We start from the raw sequence: 19329 nt of genomic DNA on the forward strand, positions 1-19329 counted from the left end.
TCCACTTCTTTATCACGTACTGTGTCAATAATTTGTAGGAACTGTGCCAGAAACTCAGTAGGTTCTTCCTGTGGAAGACCGGAATACTGGCAATTTTGCTGCACCATGATAATGAGCTGAGGATTTAGCTCAAAATTGCTTGCTTTGATTGGAGGTATACAGATGCTACTCCCATATGCAGCTGTAATGGGGTTAGCATATGACTCCAGAGTCCTTCTGGACTGTTCATTTCCACTTATGTCCATGATGGAGAAAAGGGAATTGATATGGATTGCAATTAAATTATATTTTTAAATTATATTTTATTTTATTTTTTTCATTAAAAGTAACCGAAAAAATAAAACAAAATAAATGGAAGATAAAATAAAACTTTCGAAAATTAGAAGAAAATAAAAGCAAATTGAAAACTAAATTAATTAATTGATTAAAAAGATTTTGGAAATTAGCAATCAAAAAGATATGATTGAAAATTATTTTAAAAAGATATGATTGAGATGATATGATTGCAATTTATTAAAAAAAAAGATATGATTGAAAAGATATGATTGAAGAAATTAAAAAGATTTGATTTTTGAAAAAGATTTGGAAAGATCAATTTCTAAAATTAAAATTTTGACTTGACTAAAAAAAATAATATGATTTTGAAAATCTTTGACTAATTTAATGCAAAATTTCAAAATTTATGAGTAAAATAAGGAAAAGATATTTTTTAATTTTTGAATTTTAATGAGAAAAGAGGAAAACAACAAAATGACACTAAACTTAGAAATTTTAGATCAAAACAAAGAGAACAAACAAGAAAACTTTGAATGTCAAGATGAACACCAAGAACACTTTGAAGATCAAGATGAACACCAAGAACAAATTTTTGAAAAATTTTTAAGTAAAAAAAAGCACAAGGGACACCAAACTTAAAATTTTTAGAAAATCAAACACAAATTTTCGAAAATTCAAAGGAAAACACAACGAAGACACCAAACTTAGAATTTTTAAAGATCAAGAAAGAACTAAGAACATGCAAATTCGAAAAATTAAAAGAAAATAAAAGCATGCAATTGACACCAAACTTAAAATATGAGACTAACTAAAAAAAGACTCAAATTTAGTGACTCTAAACCAACAAAAATAAATTATTCCTAATCTAAGCAACAAGAAAAACCGTCAGTTGTCCAAACTCAAAAAATCCCCGGCAACGGCGCCAAAAACTTGGTGCACGAAATCACAATCACACTTTTGCAATTCTGCACAACTAACCAGCAAGTGCACTGGGTCGTCCAAGTAATACCTTACGTGAGTAAGGGTCGATCCCACGGAGATTGTCAGCTTGAAGCAAGCTATGGTTATCTTGTAACTCTTAGTCAGGATATCAATAACTCTTAGATTTAATTGTAAAAAGTAAAAGAACATGAAATAAATACTTGTTATGTAGTAACGGAGAACAGGTTGAGGTTTTGGAGATGCTCTGTCTTCTGAATTTCTGCTTTCCTACTGTCTTCTTCTTCATGCACGTAAGGTTCCTTCCATGGCAAGCTGTATGTTGGTGGATCACCGTTGTCAATGGCTACCATCCGTCCTCTCAGTGAAAATGGTCCAAATGCGCTGTCACCGCACGGCTAATCATCTGTCGGTTCTTACTCATGCTGGAATAGGATCCATTGATCCTTTTGCGTCTGTCACTACGCCCAGCACTTGTGAGTTTGAAGCTCGTCACAGTCATCCTATCCCAGATCCTACTCAGAATACCACAGACAAGGTTTAGACGTTCCATATCTCAAGAATGCTGTCAATTGATTCTAGCTTATACCACGAAGACTCTGATCTGAACCAGGAGGCTAAGAGATAAGCACTCAGTCTAAGGTAGAACGGAGGTGGCTGTCAGGCACGCGTTCATAGGTTGAGAATGGTGATGAGTATCACAGATCATCACATTCATCAAGTTGAAGTACGAGTGAATATCTTAGAATGGAAGCAAGCGTGATTGAATGGAAAATAGTAGTAATTGCATTAATTCATCAAAACACAGCAGAGCTCCTCACCCCCAACCATGGGGTTTAGAGACTCATGCCGTAGAAGATACAATATGAAACGTGTAGAGTGTCATGAGGTACAAGATGAATCACTAAAAGTAATTTTTATAATAAACTAGTGACCTAGGGTTACAGAAAATGAGTAAGCTAGAATAGTTAGTGTAGAAATCCACTTCCGGGGCCCACTTGGTGTGTGCTTGGGCTGAGCATTGAAGCTTTCACATGTAGAGACCTTTCTTGGAGTTAAACGCCAGCATTTGTGCCAGTTTGGGCGTTTAACTCCAGCTTTCATGCCAGTTCTGGCGTTTTGACGCCAGAATTTCTATGCTGACTTGGAACGCCAGTTTAGGCCATCAAATCTCGGACAAAGTATGGACTATTATATATTACTAGAAAGCCCAGGATGTCTACTTTCCAACACAATTGAGAGTGCACCAATTGGGCTTCTGTAGCTCCAGAAAATCCACTTCGAGTTCAGGGAGGTCAGAATCCAACAGCATCTGTAGTCCTTTTTCAGCCTCTGAATCAGATTTTTGCTCAGGTCCCTCAATTTCAGCCAGAAAATACCTGAAATCACAGAAAAACACACAAACTCATAGTAAAGTCCAGAAATGTGATTTTTGAATAATAACTAATAAAAATATAATAAAAACTAACTAAAATATACTAAAAACATACTAAAAATAATGCCAAAAAGCGTATAAATTATCCGCTCATCACACACATAGACTTAAGCAATGAAATCTTAAAGAAAGAATTGAAAATTCCTAAGCTACTATGGATGCATGTTCTATTTCATACATGATCTTCCTTATTTTAGGCTTGAAAGAAAGAAAAGGAAAAGAAACTCCACCACCTTTTACTCATGGGAATGCTCATGCTCTCTCTCTTGTTTGTCCTCTTTGTGTCCACTTGCACTTCCCTGTATCCGTGTCATTCTGGCTCTTTTCCAATCTTCCAGTGCCTTCCTTACTGATTTGTGACTCTTTTCTGCTCTTTCTTTTTCCTCTCGTGCTAATTCATCCTTTACTTCTTCATATCTTGTGATCCCAGGGTGCAATATAGGCAGTTGTCCGACTAAGTATCCAAGCCTGGCTTGAGTGTTCATATGATATCCAGTCTCACTCATATAAACTCTTTCTGAGAATGCTCTGTATTCATCGAAAAGATCTGCTTGTTCTCTTTGTTTCTGATGCATCTCATGAATGTGCGCACCTTGATGTGCTTGGATGTTGATTAGCTTTTGGATTGCTTCTTGTTGTTGATCTTGCTTTTGGTTCAACCTGTGGAAGGATTCACCCACTGTCTCCCTTGTTCCAGTTGTTGCTCCATCAATTGCTTTTGCCACTCTCCTTGTTGATTCATCCATCTAGAGAATGATTCTTCTTGGCGATCCATCATTTGTAGTTGAAGCTCCTTCTGTGCTCCTTGATTCTCCAAGTATTGCCTAGACAAACCATCAATGGCTTCTTGTAATTGGTGCATGTTTAAAGTGGCTGGGACTTGCTCCTCTGGGTTTTGTCCTTCTACAGCTTGATGGGCTGCCCTCTTTCTTAGTCTTCGTTGAGGTAGGGGAGATGCAACAGAATGCATCCGTCGAACAGTAAGTGGGATGCCAACTTTTATCCACTCGGGGTCTCCATCTTCGAACACCACCCCAGCCCTGTCGAACAGACGAAAAATGGTGCTTGGGTAGCCTAACCTTCCTCCAGAATCACTTTTCTCAGCTAACTTCCGAATGCCTTGAGCTATGAGTTCGTGAACCTTGATCTCTCCCCCTTTGAGTATACATTGCACCACTGTTGCTCTCTTAAGGTTCACCTCTGAGTTGTTTCCGGCAGGGAGGATGGATCTCCTTACAATTTTGAACCACCCCTTTGCTTCAGGAGTGAGATCCCCTCTCTTAATGAATTTGGGCTTCCTATGGGAATCTCGTACCCAATCCGCTCCTTGTATGCAGATATCTTTCACAATCTGGTCATAATTGGGACTGCTATCTATTCTGGATTGATAGCTCTCTTCTGCAAATAGTATGGTTCGTAGCTTTAAAACCCTCATGATGTTCATGGGATTAAAATCCACCGTTACCCCTCTTACAAAGCTTATATAGGATTCATCTGCCCTATCATACCTGACTGCGTTTGCATAAAACTCTCTCACAAGAGTTGCGTTTACTTTTGTGACCGGATCAATGAGGAGCTCCCATCTTCTCTTTTCCACCTTCTCTGTGATTTCGAGGCACTCAGTTTTCTTGACTTGAAAGCCTAGCTCATATATGATCTCTTTATTAGCCATCCACCCAAATTGTAATGCATGGTGAAAGGTTCTAAATTTCTTCTCATCAAAAGGGCGTTGCTCCATAGGCTCCTTCTCTTTTCTTCTTTTAGAGTTCGACGATGCCATGAGTGACCTTTGATTTTAAATTTGTAGAAGTATGGATGATTGCAGCTTAAAAGATGTAGCTATGAGAGTGTGTGAAAAAGCTTTTGATGGAGGAAGACGTTTTGAGGGTGTTTTTCGAAAGTAAGAAATGTGAGGAGAGGGTTCTGGAATGTGGGACGGTACGGAATGAGAAGGCCACTTTTATGGAAGGGTAATGACTAAGTGGAAGGTGTGGATCAATCTTTATGGGTTAAGGATGGACGGTTGGGGTTTGGCATGAGATGGGCACAAGGATCATCACTTTGTATGAACTGATTGGTTCGGTCTCCAAGGATATCTTTCTTCCAATGTTGCATGGCAATGCTTCCCAATGTACTCCTTTTGAAGACATGTGTATAGTCCCCCTTTTGTAAAGTGGTCGAACCCCCTTCTCAATTTGTCTCATCAATTCTGTTCAGTCCTTCCTTCATTTCCTACACAAGACAAAGGAAAGCAAAAGTTAGCATTGAATTTTTGGTGGCAAAAGTTAAAGAGTGGACTGGCTACTTTTTAGATTTTTGTTTTTAAACATCTAAATGCTATCCATGAACACAAATCAACTGACCTAATTAGTGTTCATGTATGCAACATTGGTGACACCAAACTTAGTTTGTGACTATGTAGTGTAAAAAGAGTTGATTAAGGCTCTAAGATTAACACGATATGAATTGTGTTTATGTCCTCTTAGTGTGCCTTGAACACCAAACTTGTTGTTCACTATATGTTGCATACAAGGGTTCATCTAAGTGTTTGTCAAAGTTGATTTGGAATTCATGAACCTTGCTTTACTAACTACTTTAAACATCCTAAAAAAACTGAAAGGATATAAAACATGGGTTGCCTCCCATGAAGCGCTTCTTTAGCGTCATTAACTTGACGTTTAGCCTTTGTCAAGGTGGTTGGTAATACTTCAAATCTTCCCCTCTCACAGTGAATCTATCTCCGTTGGCTTCATTAAGAATCTCCACATGTTCCAAGGAAAGAATTCTGCTGATGGTGTACACTTGAGGTAGCTGAGATGGAATGGTAGGGAGATGAGGTGGAATAGCTGGGAAATGAGCAGAGATTACTTCATCCCCTGGAGAGAAATCCTCTGTAGGGATCTTCTTGTTCTTCCATCCCCTTGGCGCCTTCTTCCTTGTTTTTTTTAATGCTATCCTGCTCCTTGTGGCCTCTTTTTCCAAGGAAATTTTGTTGCTGGTCTCATATGACTCTGGTGGGTTTAACTCCTCTTGGGCTTCCCTTAGCTGTTGTGCCTTCTGACTGTATTGTTTGTCAACCAAAGGGAATCCCAGGTGTATTGTTTGTGCTTCAGTGCTTGTTTCTTCCACTAGTACCTTACTGTGATCCTCTATTGATTCCTTATTTTCTTGATCTGCTTCTTGTGAGGGTTTGAAGACATTGAAGGTAAGTTGTTCATCATGTATCCTCAGTATTAGCTCTCCTCGCTCCACATCTATAAGTGCTCTGGCTGTGGCTAGGAATGGTCTTCCCAATATGATTGGATGGAGGTGACTCTCTTCCATCTCCAAGATAACAAAGTCTGTAGGAAGGAAGTAGTTCCTAACCTTCACCAACACGTTTTCAACTACTCCTATTGCTTGTTTTTTAGTTTTGTCAGCCAACTTGATGATTACATCCGTGGGCGTTAGCTCATTGATCTGAAGCTTCTTCATGAGGGATAAAGGCATCAAGTTGATGCTTGCTCCCAGGTCACAGAGTCCCTTATCAATCCTTGTTTCTCCTATAGCACAAGGGATGTGAAAACTCCCTGGGTCCTTCCTTTTTGTAGGCAACTCTGTTTGAATGAGAGCACTGCGCTCCTTATTCATCACTATTGTTTGCCCTCCCTTTAGTGAATTTTTCTTGGTCAGCAGCTCTTTCATACACTTAATGTATGAGGGCATTTGTTGAAGAGCCTTGATGAATGGTATGTTTACATGGAGAGATGCAAACATGTCGAGGAACTTTGAGTACACTTTCCTTTCTACACCTCCCTTGAGTCTTTGGGGAAAAGGTGCATATGGGTTCAGAATCTCCTTCTCCCTTAACTCCTCCTTCTGTGTGGGGTTGGTTTCTTGGTCACTCTCTTCTTGCTTCTTTACTGGAATATCTTGAGAATGTTCTAATGGTTTGTTTTGTTCTTCCACACTCCCCTCATCACTTATAGTGACCATCTTGCATTCTTCCCATCTTACTTTCTTTGCTTCACCTCTTGGGTTTTTCTCCGTGTCACTTGGGAAGCTATCAGTAGGCTTGGGAATCTGCTGAGAGAGATATCCACTTGAGACTCCAGCCTCTTGATGGTGTCTCCTTGGTTTTTGATATTAGCTCGCACCTCATCCTTGAACACTCTATTGTCTTGGACTTCCTTGCATATACCTTCAAGTAGAGTCTCAATTCTGGAGAGTCTATCTTCAGATGGTGATGGTGGGTTGAGGTTGGAGGGGTGAAAAGGGCCATTTTGGTTTTGATATAGGTGTTGATATGATCTCTGTGTGGAATATTGGTGAGTTGCATTGTTGTTGGGGTTGTGACATCTTTGATCTTGGCCTTGATCTTGTTGATTTCCCTACCCAAAGTTTGGGTGGTTCTTTCAATCAGGATTATAAGTTTTGGAGTATGGATCATGGGCCTGCCTAGGTGAGTTCCCAATATAGTTGGCTTGTTTCCGGTCACTCTTTTCCTCTGTATTTATTACTTCTTGAGCTACTGATGAGGTGGTGACTACTGCAACTTGGTTCTTTTCCATCTTCTTGGTAAGGTCAGCCAGCTGCTTGGTGATCATCTTGTTTTGAGCCAGCAATGCATCCATGTGGTTCAGCTCCATCACTCCTCGAGTGTTGCTCCTTTTAGAAGAATAGAAGTAGTCATTCTCAGCTACAATCTCGATGACATCTATGGCTTCTTCAATGGCCTTCTTCTTGTTTAGAGATCCCCTGGATGAGTGGTCTACTGCCTTCTTTGATTCATAAGAAAGACCCTCATAGAAGACGTGTAGTTGCACCCATTCATTGAACATGTCTGGCAGGCACCTTCTTGTTAAGTCCTTAAACCTCTCCCATGCCTCATAGAGAGTTTCACCATCTTGTTGCCTGAAGGTCTGTACCTCAGATCTCAACCTGTTGATTCTTTGAGGAGGGTAGAATCTCGCCAAGAATTTATTCACCACATCTTCCCACATTGTTAAAATCTCCTTCGGGAAAGATTCCAGCCATTTAAATGCTTTATCCCTGAGTGAAAAGGGGAACAAAAGTAGTCTATAGGTGTCAGGATGAATACCATTAGACTTCACAGTATCACATATCCTTAGGAAGGTGGTTAGATGTTGATTGGGGTCTTCTTGGGCACTTCCTCCGAATGCACAGTTGTTCTGAACGAGAGTGATGAGCTGGGGCTTTAGTTCAAAGTTATTGGCATGTATGGTTGCCTTTTGGATGCTACTTCCATAATTTCCTGGGTTTGGATTGATGTAAGAGCCTAGAACTCTTCTCTCTTGCCCAGCATGATTTACTGGGCCTTCTCTGGCATGGTTGTGAGCTTCTTCTTCTTGGTGGTTCTCCATATTCTCCTCCATGTCTGTTTCAAAATACTCTTTCTCTTTCTCAGCACCAACTCTCTTCCATCTTGCTTCCCTCCTTAATCTAAGGAAGGTCCTCTCAGGTTCAGAATCAAAGGAAGTTGAAGCCCCGCTTCTTCTACCTGTCATACAACCAACAAAGCAAAAAGCAAGAAAGGAAATGAATGAAGAAATTACTCTTGTTAGAATGGCTGTTAGTGTGAGTGGTGCAATGTATCAAACAGTTAGTGGGTTAGTGAACTAAATTGTAAACAACTAAGAAGAAAAAAAAGACACAACAAACGGGCCAGGGAAAAAGGGAAGAAAATAGCTAAAACTGAAAGTAAATCACTCAGATGGAATTAAACAAAACAAAAGAAAATTGCTCAATCTAGTTATCTTCCAACTTAATCATTGTCGATACAAAATCAATCCCCGGCAACGGCGCCATAAACTTGATGCACGAAAACTTGTCTCTCAACAAATTTTCCTTCGGCAAGTATACCGAATAGTCGTCAAGTAAAAACTCACAATAGAGTGAGGTCAAATCCCACAGGGATTGATTGGTCAAGCAACTTTAATTAGAGGAATGTTCTAGTTGAGCTGAGCAGAAATTGAGTTGAGAAATTGCAGAAAATTAAATGGCGGGAAAGCGAATAACAAAAAATGTAAGTGCTGGAAATAAATGGCGGAATGTAAATTGCAGAAAGTAAATTGCAGAATCTTAAATGGGGATTTGGGGAGATAAGCATAAAAGTAAATGGCAGAAGGTAAAGAGAATGGGTAAGATCAGAAATGGGGGATTCATTGGGCTTAGGAGATGTTGCATTCTCCGGATCAAGTTCATTCTCATCTCTTCCTCAATCAATGCATTCATTGATCTCTTTGGCAATCTTAAGTGATTGGATCCCAATTCCTTGGCAACCCAATCTCTCTAAGCTTGAACAATTGCCCAGTTCCTTGATTTAATTGCTCATGGGAAGAGATGAAGTATGGTAATTAATTATACCACATGTATTTCCAAATCAAAGTGTTGGTAGGATTATATGTCACTATATCCATCCAAACCCCAATTTGGTCCAACATGAGAAAGCAATTCTAGCATGATCTCCTCATTCCTTTTCCAAGGCTCAGAGGAGATCCAATTATGGAGAGTTTCTTTTCCAAGACAACTAACCAATTGATTTAAGATCGAAAGCTTTCTAGTAAATGAAGAGAAAAGAAAGAAGAAGAAGAATGAAAACTATAATTGATCCATCAAATTACAATAGAGCTCCCTAACCCAATGAAGAAGGGTTTAGTTGTTCATAGCTCTAGAAATGGAAGATGATAGAGAAGAGTGCATTCTGAAATTAAACTAGAAGTTACAGAGAAAGCAAAATATACAAAGAAGTTCCCCAAAATTATAATCCTCTTTTTAATTCAAAACTATCCCTATATATACTACTCTTCTGATCTTCTAGTTAGCTCTTCAAGTCTTGGATATGGGCCCTTGATCTTTAGTTGAAGCAGTTACAGTCTTCAGTGGGCTCAGCTTTGCTTGCAGAAAGAATGTGAGTTAGGCATGGTAGGACGTTAGTTAGGACGTTAGTGGCGTTAACGTTAAGTGTGAACTTGGGTTCGAAAGCGTTAGTGACGATAACTTTGTCACTAACGTTCCAAACCAGTTGATCCACGTTAACTTCAACGTTAGTGGTACTAACGTGACCACTAACGTAGCCTCTTAGCCCTTCGCAAGCGTTATTGGCACTTACTTTTACCAATAACGCTGCTCCTTGTCCCTCTTTCCCACGTTAATGATCCACGTTAGTGTAACTAACATGGCCCTTAACGTGGGCATGCCAAAACTCAAGGGCATTAGTGACACTTACCTTTGTCATAATGCTTCAAATGCCCCTTTCTTCCATGTTAGTGCTTCACGTTAATAGCATTAACGTGACCACTAACGTGGGTGTTCTTGCCATCTCCAACGTTAGTGACAAATGTTAGTGTCACTAACGTTGGCATATCATCCCATGCTCCACATTACCATTCACGTTAGTGGTCTTAATGTGACCACTAACGTAGGCAATCTTGGCCTGATCCAGCGTTAGTGACAAAGGTGAGTGTCACTAACGTTGGCGATCTCTTCTTATTCCACGTTAGAGTTCACGTTAATTAGATTAACGTGACTCTTAACGTGGCTATGTGTGGCCTTTTGGAATGTTAGTGGTGTTTACTTTTACCACTAACGTTGGAACTTTTTTTCCTTCCACGTTAGTTCCCACGTTAATGTAACTAACGTAGCAACTAACGTGGGTTATGATGGCTTTCGAAGGCGTTATTGGTGGTAACTTTACCACTAACGTTGCAAGCTTGCTCCCATTCCACGTTAGTGGTCACGTTAGTGGGACTAACGTGGCTGCTAACATGGCTCTTCTTTGCTTCCTTTGTCCTGAAATCAAACAAATAAGGTTGATGACCGGATAATTTATACGCTTTTTGGCATTGTTTTTAGTATGTTTTTAGTATATTTTAGTTAGTTTTTATTATGTTTTTATTAGTTTTTAAATAAAAATCACTCTTCTAGACTTTACTATGAGTTTGTGTATTTTTCTGTGATTTCAGGTATTTTCTGGCTGAAATTGAGGGTCCTGAGCAAAAATCTGATTCAGAGGCTGAAAAAGGACTGCAGATGCTATTGGATTCTGACCTCCCTACATTCAAAGTGGATTTTCTGGAGCTACAAAAACCCAATTGGCAAGCTCTCAATTTCGTTGAAAAGTAGACATCCTGGGCTTTTCAGCAATATATAATAGTCTATACTTTGCCTGAGATTTGATGGCCCAAACAGGGGTTCCAAGTCAGCTTAAGAATTCTGGCGTCAAAACGCCAGAACTGGCACAAAAGCTGGAGTTAAACGCCCAAACTGGTACAAAAGCTGGCGTTTAACTCCAAGAAAAGTCTCTACACATGGAAGCTTCAATGCTCAGCCCAAGCACACACCAAGTGGGCCCGAAAGAAGATTTCTGCATTAATTACTTATTTCTATAAACCCTAGGCTACTAGTTCTCCATAAATAGGACCTTTTACTATTGTATTAGAGCAATCTCTGGACGTTTAGTCCTTAGATCATGGGGCTAGCCTCACCGCCATCCCTAGACCTTGTTCTTATGTATTTTCAACGGTGGAGTTTCTACTCACCATAGATTAAGGTGTGGAGCTCTGCTGTTCTTCATGAATTAATACAAGTACTATTGTTTTTCTATTCAACTCAAGTCTATTTCTTCTCCAAGATATTCATTCGCACCCAAGAACATGATGAATGTGATGATTATGTGACACTCATCACCATTCTCACCTATGAACGCGTGCCTGACAACCACTTCCGTTCTACATGCAAACAAGCTTGAATGCGTATCTCTTGGGTTTCTAATCTGAGATTGGAACCTTCGTGGTATAGGCTAGAATTATTGGCGGCCATTCCTGAGATCCAGAACACCTAAACCTTGTCTGTGGTATTCTGAGTAGGATCTGGGAAGGGATGACTGTGACGAGATTCAAACTCGCGAGTGTTGGGCGTGTGACAGACGCAAAAGGATCAATAGATCCTATTCCAACATGATCGAGAACCGACAGATGATTAGCCGTGTGGTGACAGCGTGCGTAGAACATTTTCACTGAGAGGACGGGAAATAGCCATTGTTGATGATCACAATTTCGTGCACCAAAGGTGCATCAAAGCTTTGTTTCAAGTCATGAGTTAATGCATCATCCATTTTATCATTCAATTCATGCATAATTCTCATGAAATCATGTAAAGTTCACAATGTTAGCTTGAATCAAGATGTAAGTGTATATTCACCCAAAACTTGGTTATTTACTGAGAAAATGCATGAAACTACCCTAAAATAGTAAAGAAAAAGATTAGTGAAACTGGCCAAGATGCCCTGGCATCAGCGCACGAGTGGATGACGCGTACGCGTGACCTTGGGAATCATAGAGACAACAATTCATTCACATAATTTTAGGTTTTAGATATAGTTTTCTAGAGAGAGAGGCTCTCTCCTCTCTCTAGGTTTTAGGGTTCTTAGGTTTAATTCTTCCCAATTTCATATTTCTATCTTAGTTTAATTAGTTTCTCTTCTACTTTTATTTGTCTTAGCATTCTAGTCTATTTAATTCCACTGTTGACTACTTTATGTTGCCAATTTATTTTATGAAATCTCATGTTAGATTTGATCTTCCATTTAATGCAATTTGAGGTATTTCATATTTATTGCTCCTTCTATTATTTGTTAGTCATTGATGTGTGAAATTGGTTGTTTGGAATTAATATTCCTTGCTAGTTTTCTATGTTTTTATGTTATGCCTTACAAGTGTTTGATAAAATGCTTGATTGGATTTTAGTGTAGATTTCTCTTCTTTTGGCTTTGGTTGAGTAATTGGAGACTCTTGAGTTATCAAACTCCTTTGTTGATTGATAATTGAAATTTGCTAGTTGATTTGGATCCCTCTAAAGCTAGTCTTTCCTTAGGAATTGACTAGGACTTGAGGAATCAAATTGATTTATCCACTTGACTTTCCTTCATAGTTAGAGGTTAACTAAGTGGGAGTAATGGACAATTCTCATCAAAATTGATAAGGATAACTAGGATATGACTTCTAATTTTCATACCTTGCCAAGAGTTTTCTTAGTTATTAATTTAATTTCTTGCCATTTTATTTCCTTGTTCCTTATTTCAAAAACCCAAAAAGATACTTTTCCACAACAATAATAAACTACACTTCCCTGTAATTCCTTGAGAGACGACCCGAGGTTTAAATACTTCGGTTTATTTTATTTTGGTTGCTTTAGTGACAAACAAATTTTTGTATGAAAGGATTCTTTGTTAGTTTAGACACTATACTAGCAACGAGAATTTATTGTGAATTCTTTACCATCAAAAAATTCGTTCATCAATGCACGTCGGGGGACAGTCCAATGGTTTAGCAAACTGGACTTGTCGGGTTGGCTGTATAACCGACAGATGAGCTCATTAGCCATAAGACAGGCATGCATCATGTGCATATTACTTGAATTACTTTTTTGTGCTCTAACTGGGTTTGCCTAAGTGCATTTACTATGTTAAGTGTATATTTGCTACCTGTAGTACTTGTAACCTTCTTGTGTTTGCTTTTATCTGTTTATTTGTCTGTGAAATGCTGACGGAGATGGAGGTATAGAGGAATGGCAGTATAGGACTTAGATTTAAGATTAAGTTAAGTTAGGTTTAGATACTCTTAGAAAACCACCTTTTATGGCTTCTGTTTAATACTTTAAGCTCTATAATCTGAGTGTCGGCATTCTAGGATTGCCTCTGGTATTCTCAGGACCTTATATATTATGTGTGTGGCACCTTTATCATACTGAGAACATCTAGTTCTCACCCCATACTATGTTGTTGTTTTTCAGATGCAGGTTGAGAGGCACCTCGTTAGGCGTCTTGACTCCTAAAGCGAAGTCGTTATCAGGTTATTTTGGTTGTATAGTGATGTATATATATGTACTTAGCTTTCTCTCTGCATAACTTATTCCTTTTGATCCTCTTAGAGGCTTATAGAGACGCAAGATTTTATTTATGCACACCTGGGTTTTGGATATGTATATACACTACAAAAAAAGGCCTATGGTCACGGTAAAAAACCTTGACCATAGCTAGTAAAAGGGTGACCATAGATCTATGGTCACAGTTTTGGACCTATGGTCACGGTTTTTTACCGTGGCCTATTTTCTTGTGGCCATAGGTCTATGGTCACGGTTTCAATTTTCAAAATCTGACAGTTTAGGCCACGTTTTTTTACCATGACCATAGGTTAATCTATAGTCATGCGTAAAAATCGTGACCATAGCCTCTATGGTCACCCCTCTTTAAAACTGTGACCATAGCCTTATCTATGGTTACGGTTTTCACCGTGACCATAGCCTCTATGGTCACCCCACCTCAAAACCGTGACCATAGCCTTATCTATGGTCACCCCACCTCAAAACCGTTACCATAGCATTATCTATGGTCACGGTAAAAAACCGTGACCATAGGTTATCTATGGTCACCCCTCCTTAAAACCGTGACCATAGGTTATCTATGGTCACCTTATTTTAAAAACGGTGACTATAGCCTGTTGTTGTTTATGGGATTTATTTTTTTAAAATTATAATCACATCCCAAAATGATGATAATCACAAAATAAATCTAAAAATAAGAAACACAAGAAATCTAAATCATAAAAGTTTCATTATAAGATAGATATGTTTAATTTTTACTCTTAATAACACAAATCAAAATAGATTGTACTTTATCCAATTATATGTAATACCTCAAAAAGTACAGAACACATCAAAATATTACATTTACATAACTAAGGTCATTGTAAGATTCATCCCATGTCATATATGTATGGAACATATTTTCTTCATCACATCATGTCTTCCTGCTAGCAAAATAAATAAACATGTTAGAATAGAGCAAAAATGCTTTTCATGATGCAGTACATATGCAGCAAACTAAGGCTATAAGATAAACTATGCTTATTTAGTTTCTTGCTTTTGGATCTTTGCAAGTTATACTTGCTGCAGTAACTCATTGAGTTTCTTCATTGGTCAAAATAAATAAATAATAAAAAAGAACTCATTTCCGTTATTAATATAGGGGGAAGATAAAATAAAGGAGTTTTAAACCTTTTTCTTACTTGATTTTGCGTTCAGTTAGCAAGTAAGCTGCTGAAATAAGGTTTTCATATATGACTAATTTGTGTATTGAAACTAAGTTACTAGTAGTATAAGTGAACAAATTAAGAAACATAAGCAATATGATTTTAATTGAAGAACATAGAAATTAGAAGGTGAATGAAAATTCTTGAATGAATTTTTTCAACACTTAAACATAACATCTACACTTTCCAAGAAAAAAAATGCATGACTTGTGAGATATCCACGTACGTCACAAATTGAGAGGCCAAGCAATTGTTTTCACTATGAACGGCCTAGTCTTGTCTTGTGCATATGTTTGTTTCAGTTTTGCAGCCAGTTTCCATGTATAAATATAAATTATTCACAATCCTAAAACCTTAACTTTAACTTAAATTCATGATATATCATTTACCAAAAGCATACTATTAATTTAACTACTAATTTTGAACAGTACTTACTTCCATATCCTTTAATACATGGTTCGATCCAAGTGAAGGAGGAATGCTTCGCCGCACATCATTTGGTGCACTACTCGCGTCAGGCAGAGATTGTTGGGTGGCTTCTATCATTACTTGCACTTGTTCTGCACTCATACCAGGATTGACTTGTTGCAACACCGTTTTAATCAAGTTCGTTAAACCATCCAACTTGGAAGTTAAGCTATTTTGATTTTTCTCCATAGTTGAAACCACTTCATTATGTTGTTGTTGCATTTGTCGGATTTTCTTATCCTTTTTAAGAGAGGATTTTGTGACTGATCGACCATAAAAACGAACTCTACCATGTCTCTCCTTTCCGAAAACTGTTTGAACTACTTCATCATCATTGTATCTTGATTGTTTCAAATTTTGAAGATGATCCTATTACACACAAATAGAATCAAAATAAGTGCATGCAACCAAATGCTTTAGAATAAAAAAATAGCTAACACATTTCTTGTTTGGTGTACTTTTCTAAGAAACTAGACAACTTACAATCGTCTCTTTTGTTCCCGAATTAGTCTCTCCCTTTTTGTTTGTACGAGTTACAACAAACATCTCAGATTGTGATGGATCTTCATTGTCCTCCTTCTTTGCACGCTACAAAGAAACCACCAACATGTGACTAAGTAAACACATATAACATGAAAGATGCAAAAATACTTAAATAAAAAGCACAAAAAAAATACCAATTCAGCGCGTACTAATTCAAAACTAACTGGACCATTCGATGATTCCATTTTTGCTTGGATCTGTTTTCACGATTTTTGTCAGAAATAACCTACATTTTGTTGCAATATAAAATTACATAGAGTTAGTTAAATACACGATACCATCACTAAATCCAAGAGAGTTGTGAAAATAACTTACTTTGATGATACTGTGCCTCCAAAATTGAACTAATTTTCGAAAATGCAGTTCAGGTACAGTCATTGGACGATTTTTCATCATCTCTCTGAATGAGTTGTACGGTGTATAGTGATATTTTTTATGCGTTTCTTAAATTGCTTCCATGCCTCTCCAATGGTATCTATCACCCAAGGCTCAGCATCACTAGGAATGTTATATTTACACTACGAATAAACAACAGAATTATGTTATTTTACCATACATACTAAGCCTATTTGTAAAGAATTTAAAAAGGAGAATGATCAATTCACCTTTGCATAATCCAACATTGAAGTTTTAGTCTCACTGGACACAGCTTGCCAATTAGTATATAATAACGTGACCAAATTAGAGTTTCTTGCAAGTGTACCCAAGAACCGACTAAACAATTGAACATGTGTCTTTGTTGGGCCTATGGGTTTGCCGTTGTACCATCTTAACTCTATCTGTGTCTCCATAGCATGAATATGTGAGTTGGGTGGGACCACGAACTTTTTTCTTTTTGGTACCTATTTCCAATGTCATTACTAGAGAATATTAAGAAGAATACTAATCTAATGCATAAAAGATTAATCTACTAAATACAAGAGTTAGGTTGGCATCTTTCACTATTTGCTATTGAAAAAAGGGATAAAGGCATTACCGAGTTGACTGTCACTACTATCACCAATACTTGGATTGTGATCATGATAATCATATTCATATTCTTCATCATTTTCATCTAATGATATCCTATATTTTTCAAAGAATTCATCTAAAGTCATAGCTGGGATGAGAGACTCAATATTATGTTCTTCTTCGTTGGTATCTTCTTGATTCGATTCCTTCATCGACATCTTCTTATTGGTCGGCTTCTTGCTTTGACCATCAGCATCATTGGTATTCATCTTGGCTTTATTATCTTCCACCTTTGATTTCTTCATTGGCACCTTCTTCATAGACGGCTTCTTCCCACTTTGACCCTCATGTTCATTGGCTTTCATCTTGACTAGATGATTTTCTTCGTTGGAATTCTTTGTTGGCATCTTGATTTGATCATCACCGTCTTTGATGTTTGTTATCTTCTTGGTTGCCAATTTACTTTGACCTTCATCGTCAACTCTTGTCAACTACTTTTTTAGGATCTTGCCCTTTTTCCTTGTTTCATGTTTACTATTATCCCCACATGCAGCTAAAACATGTTCCCTTTTGATTTGAAATTGTTTTAGCAATGCATAAGCACTCGTGAATTGAATTTTTTCTGAAGTTTTTACTGGACTCTTCATCTTCAAGGGACTTCTTTGTGACTCTATTTGTGATAGGGTCCTTAATATTTTTCTTTTGGAATTTCCTTCATTGTTCATCCTGTATAAAAAAAAAAAAAAAGCCAAATAAAGCATCAACATAATTCATTTGTAGCAAACATAAAAAAAAAAAAAGAAGAAAACTGTGATGCAGCAACAGCAAATCAAATTCCCGATTTATCATTGATCCAATTCCTAGTTATCATTTTTTTTAATAAAGACATGGTCATATGCAGTGATCATACGGTAGGCACATAATAAAGTAATCATACATTAAGATTTCATGATATATATATATATATATATATATATATATATATATATATATATATATATATATATATATATATATATATATATATATCAACTATTGAGATTACCATATTAATAATAAAAATATTAAAATTAATAATAAATAGAGTATTAAAAAGTACTGTCAATATAATAATAAAATCTAATATACCAATAATGAACTAAATATTAATACTCGCTTGATGATGGAGTAATATGAACTTGTATTATAATTCAGAGGCTTGAACCAAAATAAAAAGGATGAAACTTTTAAATACAGGGATTGCAATGAAAGCTTAAAAGTGTTTATGTTTCAGAGTATGAGAGGATGTGTGTAGAATTGTGGATGATCAACAACCCCCTCCCCCACCCCTTTTATAGTAGGCTAAGCCCTTTATTATTTTACATTTTAACCCTTGGTTTTGCTAATCTGTTTGCTCTTGCTGTGGGCGAATTCAGAAGTTCTGTCTCCGAGTTAATGTCTTCTTCTAGTTTTCCGTAAATCGGTAGCTGGTTTTGTTCTTTCTGCTGTGATTCTGTTGGAATCCTGCTGATGACTTTTGTTTCTTTCTGCATGAGATGCTTTTATTATTTTATGAGATCGTCTTGACACCTTCTCTGTCAACTTTGTATAGGTGTCTGTTTTCTGATTTCGGGACTCTTTTTTTTTTACTCTTCAAATGGATCTTGGGTATCTCATATGTACAGTCCTGGGCTGGACTGGACTTCTTCATCTTCGTCTGTTGGTTCTGCTTTTATTGCTTTTAAAGAATTATGGATCTCTTCTTCTGAGGTGGCCGCTGCAAGGGCCGCCATCATTTGTTTTTTATGGGCTAGAAAGCGAGTTTCTTTTTCAAATGATATTTTTTCGAATCCTGAACTGTGGCTTGCGGGTTCTCCTCTTTTTTGGGATATAGTCATCCAATTATCAATTGCTCTTTTACTAATTAGGTTCAGGTCAAATTTATTCCACCATTTCACTTTTATGTTTCTAATTAAATACTGTACAATTAGAGTATCTTCATATCCCGCGGAATCATATTCCCAGGTCATTATCCAGCATATTTCCATAGTGGGAATGAAGGAAATCAGCTTATATCCATCCAGAAATGATGTTTTATTTTTGAAATATTCATAAGACATACTAGCTTCTTTTGGAAAAATTGCTTCCATTGGTCCAAACTCTTGAAACCATATCTGGAACCATTTGGGAAACTGTAGAGAAATCCCTTTTCGGAACCATATGAACCAAGAGTGAGATTTGGAGAAAGATATAAGGTGTTCCACCAGGCATCTATATAATCATAATAGGAGTAGTACTGTGGTTCAAATTTTCTAGTAAAACTTTTACAATGAAAGGGAGGGTTTTCCCATTCTGATAATGTCATTACTTTCATAATCTTAATTTTTGAGAATATTGTATCTTTTGTGGTCTGGTCTTTATTATGAGTTAATTCAATTGATCCTATGTCTACTAGGATAAATTCATAAAAGGTTTGGGTTTTTTGGATGTTTGTTGGAGGATAGTGAAAAGTATTTGGAAAAACTGTTTTATAAAGGATTCTTCTATCCATCTTAAAACATTCTTTCTCTAAAGCCATTATTTTTAGAGGTATGGATTATTCATGATAAGGATATTCTTCAGATAATGGTTTAGTTTTAAATAAATCTG

The 19329-nt window shown here is 37.3% G+C and overlaps 1 protein-coding gene and 1 pseudogene across 1 annotated transcript in view; both read right to left on the bottom strand.

Moving 5' to 3' along the window:
• Positions 1 to 14442: 14442 nt before the first annotated feature.
• Positions 14443 to 19329, bottom strand: part of LOC107624649 (uncharacterized) — a 38267-nt gene continuing 33380 nt past the window's right edge. The window contains exons 3-5 of the mRNA XM_088489251.1: positions 15691 to 15780; positions 15175 to 15576; positions 14443 to 14460 (exon numbers count right to left, since the gene is read on the bottom strand). Of these exons, the coding sequence (XP_088345377.1) occupies positions 14443 to 14460; positions 15175 to 15576; positions 15691 to 15780 (510 nt within the window). The remainder of the gene's footprint in view (positions 14461 to 15174; positions 15577 to 15690; positions 15781 to 19329) is intronic.
• Positions 16143 to 18473, bottom strand: LOC148555471 (uncharacterized; annotated as a pseudogene).

The sequence above is a fragment of the Arachis ipaensis genome, chromosome B6, assembly GCF_059453495.1.
Source record: "Arachis ipaensis isolate K30076 ecotype BB chromosome B6, ASM5945349v1, whole genome shotgun sequence".
Classification (NCBI taxonomy): domain Eukaryota; kingdom Viridiplantae; phylum Streptophyta; class Magnoliopsida; order Fabales; family Fabaceae; genus Arachis; species Arachis ipaensis.